Source organism: Camellia sinensis, chromosome 4 (assembly GCF_055761805.1).
Source record: "Camellia sinensis isolate YWXY chromosome 4, ASM5576180v1, whole genome shotgun sequence".
NCBI classification, from domain to species: domain Eukaryota; kingdom Viridiplantae; phylum Streptophyta; class Magnoliopsida; order Ericales; family Theaceae; genus Camellia; species Camellia sinensis.
The window spans coordinates 181,712,864-181,719,249 of NC_138964.1; the positions used below are offsets into that span (position 1 = coordinate 181,712,864).

General features: G+C 36.1%; 1 protein-coding gene across 1 annotated transcript; it reads right to left on the minus strand.

The window, feature by feature from the left end:
• Nucleotides 1-751: 751 nt before the first annotated feature.
• Nucleotides 752-6,298, minus strand: AKRP (ankyrin repeat protein). The gene is made up of 7 exons (XM_028219255.2): nt 5,448-6,298; nt 4,172-4,248; nt 3,852-3,950; nt 3,576-3,674; nt 2,961-3,059; nt 2,772-2,870; nt 752-1,517 (listed from the first exon to the last, which is right to left on the minus strand). The coding sequence occupies exons 1-7, from the start codon at nt 6,205-6,207 to the stop codon at nt 1,419-1,421; spliced, it is 1,332 nt and encodes a 443-aa protein (XP_028075056.2). The 5' UTR covers nt 6,208-6,298; the 3' UTR covers nt 752-1,418.
• Nucleotides 6,299-6,386: the final 88 nt, after the last annotated feature.

Sequence of the window (6,386 nt, forward strand, 5' to 3'; positions counted from 1 at the left end):
TTTTTTAGCTCATATTTTAACCAAATAACTAAAAAATTACTAAATTAACCTGTTCCCAAACGAGGCCTATTATTAAGTAGTACAAGTCTTCAACTTGAATTTATTAACCTCCAGAATCCCTTATTAAGTAGTGCGAGTCTGAGATTCTTCCAAAAATATGTGATTTGATAATAGAAAGGATAGACTTCAAAAATAAAATAAAAAAAGATTATAGAAATGATTAGCTGAGTTATCTAATACGTTAGTTATTAGTGGGACCCTTGAGACATGCTTGCTAATCCTAAATGGTAGTGTGACCAAAAAGCTACCGGATAGTCTTAAGGACCGTCATGTAATGTCTCAATTTAAGGGATTGTTTGGCATAACTTAAATAAATGTCCTTTTTATCTTTTTACGAAAAGATATGTAGAAAAGTAGAGAGGTAATGTGATGGAAAAAAGATAAAAAGATGAATTATATTAGAGTTGTCAAACTTGGCCTAAATATGATTGTTTTATACATTGTTTCCATCACTTTTATATTAGTATTTGGAGAAATAATCAAAAAACATAATAATTAATGATTGATGTGAAATAATACTCTAAAAAATATTCAATTTGGGAATGAAAGGGTGTATTCAGATTGTTCCGATTTAACCTATGACATGTTGGGCTCTCTTCTTGTGCTTGTTTAAAGAACTGGTTGTCATGTACGGAAACCATTTATGTCGCTTTGAATAAAAGTAGAAGAAAAAACAAAGACCTGTGTTCTGTTTTTCTACAACTGCCATTTATTCAATTCTGGTTTCTCTTGTGTTCTTTCTTTGAGCTCTTACCAGAATTACATTTCCAACCTAAAAGAACCGCAGTGTTCTTTCTTTGGGTAGTCAAAGAACTTCAAACCATCCAAGGAGCCGAACCCAACCCAACCCATGACCACCCTACCTCCAATGAGTCTCAGCCCAAGTTGGGTCAGATTGACTTAAGTATCACCATGCATCAACAAACTAACCATCTGGAATAGCATCACTGTTTTCGCTATCGATCCAGTAATAATTATTTACTATGTTACAATCAAATTCACTAATGCTTTCCTCGGACAACCACCATCAGCTTCTAGGGTATTGATAAGAAGATTGCCTATTAACAATAAGAGTGCCATTAGGTAGAACTGTTGGATTTCACACATCCAGACTTTAAAACCGAACATCATGGGTTAGAGAAGTAGCCAATAAATAGGGTGTTGAAGCAGGCATTTGAATTGTGTGCCACTGCTGTTGGTAGTATCATCTGCATTTTCTTCTTTGTCAAGATCACACGATCTCTGTTCGACTCAAATGTGGATCTCGCATATTTAAATACAATGGTAGTCGATGATGTAAATTGACAAAGGATTTGGCAAGGTGTACTACTGCTGACTTGAGTCTATGGTCAAAGCTGTTACCGCGGCTTGGGAAGCTGTTTCAGCAGCTTGATTAGCTCATAGGTCCTTGTGTCATGACCAGAATAGAGGCAAAGGTCAAGTGCTGTTAAACCGTCCTGAGACAAACAAATGTGTTGAAATGTGATTGTAACACTAGCTGCAGATAAGGCATAAGCTACTGATATCGTAATACTATGCAAATAGTCATCTGTAGCAACACACACCATTTGGTTTGTCACTGCCAAGGGCGGATAGAAGGGATAATAAACAGGAGACGAGAACAGAATGGAACAGAAGTGAGAACTTCATCAGTGTTAAGGCCATTTTCCACTTATGTACCTTGGGCTCAGATGTTTTTACTTCTCTCTCAATAATTTTAAATCACCTCAATCAACTCCAAGATGATGTTTCAGAACGCCACGTTATATTTTTAATCAGGCCAGGGTAGTATATGTTCTATCCTAAACTCTTCGTTAAGCTAATAAAAACAAAAAAGAAGCAAGACTATCTGAAAAAATTTCTGCTCATCTTCCCTGCCCCCTGAACCAAGCAGTGCTTAGATAATAGTTTGACACCAACAAAATAATTTATTTATAGAACTCAAAATATGATTTATGGCAATCCTATAAAATGGATTGTAGTCAGAATTTCATAAATAGATTTCTTATGACTCAGGGCTCATGTTTGAAGCACCTAGTCTAGAGCAGAAAATTCAGTGCACTTAAGACACATTCAAAGATGTAGGAGGAAAGGACACCTCTTAGGGTGATGTGTTCTTGTTGTCAAACACTGCACTCATTAGACACAGGCCAACATGCATTGGACACGTCTATATGTGGCATTTTATTTTATTTTATTTTTTAGTTTTTTTAAAACCAAACATGCTTCAGATCCACATGTCATATCACCTGAACACAGGAAACACATCTAGATTCTTAGCACAAAATGGGGCCAAAGATGGAAACAAAAAAAGGTGTGGATTTATTCGCTTATGTTTCTCGTTAGGGTTTTATATATATATATATATATATATATATATTTGAAATCATAATCCTTCACAACTCCAAATTTCTTCGTGAATAGTAATGGTTTCCAAAAATAATACATTAGTGCTTCGTATTCTCACATCTTTTCCAAGTCCCAACATATAAATAATATATTAGTATTTTCATATAGTAAATAGAAATTTATTTGTTCAAATATATATATATATATTACTTTTCAAATATACACACATGAATAGACATGTATTATAACTGTGTTCCCACCATGCCCGTGCCTTAATTTATTTTTGTTTCTACTGTCTCAGCGTATCCGTATTGTGAGACAGGTCCTATTCCTACATAGCAAAAAGGCCAATAGATGTTTACCTGGTTTTTTAATGTCTTGTCAGCACCTTTGATTAACAAAAGTCTCACTATATCTGTTCTGCTGGTTTGAACAGCCAGATGTAATGGTGTCCACCCATCCTGAAAAGAGCACGACAAGAACAACATAGAATGAAATCCTGGAATTTGGTAAGAAAAATACAAAGGCAGAAAGGAGTTATTAGGCATTACATTGTCTTGGAGGTTTATATCAACATTATACAATAGAAGAATTTTTATCATCTGACTCGAAGCCATGCGGACAGCATAGTGCATCAATGTAGCCCCGTCCTGTTGTCAAGAAAGAAAATAGATGCACAAAGAATAAGCTGAAACCAACATTTAAATGATTAAATCAACAGAATGTAGAAGCATAGTGCTTTTAAATTAATCAATAATCTGAGGGAACTCAAATGTCAACAAATTAGCCAAATATTGACATCTCTTAACACATCAAATGAGATAAATGCTAAAATAAACAAACAAATACAGTTGAAAAAGGAAGCATGCAAATATATACAAAACAAAATTACATGTTTCCACCAAAATTGAAGAGCGATCCATGATGATGGCAATGACAACAACAAAACCACTGGACAACATCAAGAAAAATGCCACAATTACACAAAAACAATCATACGAGAAACACAGAAATGGATTCCGAATCAGCATCATAAGGGTTTGGCATGCATTCAAGGGCAGCTCATACAAACAGTCATTGCCAAATTCTACGCAAGCTGAAAACAATGCAATTCTTTAGCTGTGGTATATGACACAAATGAAAAGTCCAGGTAAATATATGCTCACTTTATCCCGAACAAATGGATTTGCTGATTCTCGCAAAAGATAGTTACAAATGGCCTGCTTTTTGGAAAGCATTGCTTTGTGAAGTGCAGTCAGTCCATCCTGGAAAGAAATGGCAAACCAGAGTTTAAACCAATAAGGATAAAAGCAGAGAGAGAGAGAGAGAGAGAGAAGCAGTATCATGCTGTAGAAACAAACGATTTTTATAAAAAATAAATGAGTAAGACAAAAAGGTGCAAACTACATGAACAGCAATATAAAAGTAATCGTTCTACGGACCTTGTCCTGGATGTTGATATCAACATTATGTTTCAACAAAGCATTGACAAGGTAAAAGTCTCCTGATGCAGCAAGGCTGTGCAGAGGTAGCCACTTGTCCTGAAAATAACTACAGCGTCAACCTAGACCACCTATTTACAACTACACAGAGAGTGTGCAAGCATAAAAAGCATTTCACCTACACCATGTACATCATCCAGTCAACTCAAAACAAAAAGCACATTAAGTAGTTATGCAGAAGTGGAAAAAATAATCATGAAATAAATAAAAAGCTGAAAAAAATGACGAGTGACACTGTTCGGAGATGTTATGAAACTTACAGAGGTAGCAGCCAACACCTCAGGTATCCGCCTATTTAGTAGGACCTTCTCCTCCTTAGTAAACAACTTACGAGGGCCTGCTCAATTAATATAATCATATCAGATACCCAAATCCAACAGCCTTAATGTCATTTCAACAAAATACAATCAAAATTACCAGGTAAATTCTAACTTCAAAAGAAAGTATGTGAAACCACGTAAAAAGGAATTTTCCATATACCATCGGAAAGATAGAAGGTTAAGTGTAAAAAAGAAAAAATGGAAGTTATGTGCATAAAGACATATTAATCCCAGGTCTCTATCAAATTGTAGCCAAAGTTAGAATTATCTCACATTCATAAAATTTAGTCCACGTACACTGCTTGTGTTCGAAAATGGGAATAAGTGAAAAATAAAAATAAAAATTCCTAACAAGAAGATTGGAAGTAGAATTCAACACAAACCCATATTGCAATAGTTGCAAGATAGATTATTAGAGTGCAGAATCCCTTATCTATCCGTTATAGTTAAGGTTTGGATTTGGATTTGAATGCCAAAATTTAAATCAATTTTCTGAATTGTTTATATTATGCGTATGCAGATTTGACAAAACCTTGAACAGAGTCTAAGCCCTAAAATATAAGGATATAAAGTTACAGCTGAAGGATGTTATTCAAAATCTACATAACCTGCAATTTTGGAATCCAACCCAACAGAAAATTCACACAGAAACATTAACCATGAAAGTGCATAAATGATCTCAAGCCTTCATTTTGAACGTGCAGAGCATTGCACAGGCGACAGTCAAATAGATTATGTCAGGGTAGAGAGGCAGTATTGTTTGTATACTAGTTCATATTTTGATGCAACCCCCATCATTGTAGAGGCATAAGCAAGCCCCATCATCAAGGCTACTGTCAACAAACTGAAAATCAAATATAAGATGCTAGGGCCTAGGAGGGATGGACTGGACCAAGACTTAACTTCAAGTTGGCAATGTATTTGATAAGTTCTAGAAAATCGAAGTTGCTATATTACAGGTCAGAGATTACAGAGAAGCACAATTTCAACTTGGCATAATTCCACGTAACTAACCGTACTCTGATTTCTAACCCCACCACAATGAAATTAGATAAACTCCATTCCTCACTTTGTTAGCAATTAGTCTAGAATTTAACACACTTATATGCCGACTTCGAAACCATATAAATAAATTGAACATTACAATCATGAAATTTATCCAATTAGCATGCTGAAGACACCACAAATTGCAAACTAATAACAAAAAAAAAATTACCTTGAGGATTTTTGGCAGCTTTAGGATCATAATTCGTGCTAAAGAAGTCCGAAATATCATCCAAAGTAGCACCATAAACAGCCAATTTAGGGTTCCTCGGAGCCACTCTGCTGCTACTCTTGGAACCTTCTCTGGATTTACCGACATCATTCTCATCCTTTTCGTCACCAGAATCCGAAAATTTCGGACTATCAAGAACAACAGGTTTCAATTGCGATAGCTTTTCATCCCTATAAGCCACATAGTCCTCCACATTCCTTATCGGAATCAATCCTTGCTTTCTCTTCTCAACACGTCTACCAAACTCCAATTCCTGAGCAATCTTTCGCCTCTCCTTCTTCGTAATATTGATCTGTGCCTGAACTTCCTTCCATTTTTCCGGAATCAAATCCTGGGGATTAACTTGTACAGAAGAAGATTCAGTGTTCTTTTTGGGGAAATTCGCATCGGAATCGAAGTTCGGTTGAAGGAAAGGGTCTTCGAATATGCCTTCTTCGAATACGACGCAATCGCCGACGACATGTTCTTCGTCTTCGTCGTGAAAATCGATTTCTTGTTGTTGTTGGTGTTGGGGAGAGAACTGGAATGAGGACGAGCGTGAAGAAGAGGTTGAGAGTGTGAAGGATTTTCGTGAAACTATTAGGGTTTGGGAGCAAGAGAGACTGTGAGGGGTAGAGAAAGTGAATAGAGAGGTGGGAAGGAGAGAGAAGAGTCTTGGGGTTTCAGGTTTTAGCCCATGCACAGCTGCTGGTAGCGACATAGTTCTTGTTTTGTCTGTCCTCCCGAGAGAGAGAGAGAGAGAGAGAGAAATGGTTACAGTGATACTGTTGATTGCATTTCTAAATTGCTTGATCGGGCCATGGGCTTATATTTTATGATTTTTATTTTGGAAAACCGACTCAAAGGCCCAAGTCTAACATATTATGCCTCATTTAATTT

Excerpts from the sequence above, each read along its gene's own strand:
- AKRP (XM_028219255.2), bottom strand. The coding sequence starts at position 6,207 with ATGTCGCTACCAGCAGCTGTGCATGGGCTAAAACCTGAAACCCCAAGA. Across the intron at positions 3,951-4,171 it reads AGGTGTTGGCTGCTACCTCT|GACAAGTGGCTACCTCTGCA; the intron begins GTAAGTTTCATA and ends AGTTATTTTCAG. Across the intron at positions 3,675-3,851 it reads ATATCAACATCCAGGACAAG|GATGGACTGACTGCACTTCA; the intron begins GTCCGTAGAACG and ends ATTTCTTTCCAG.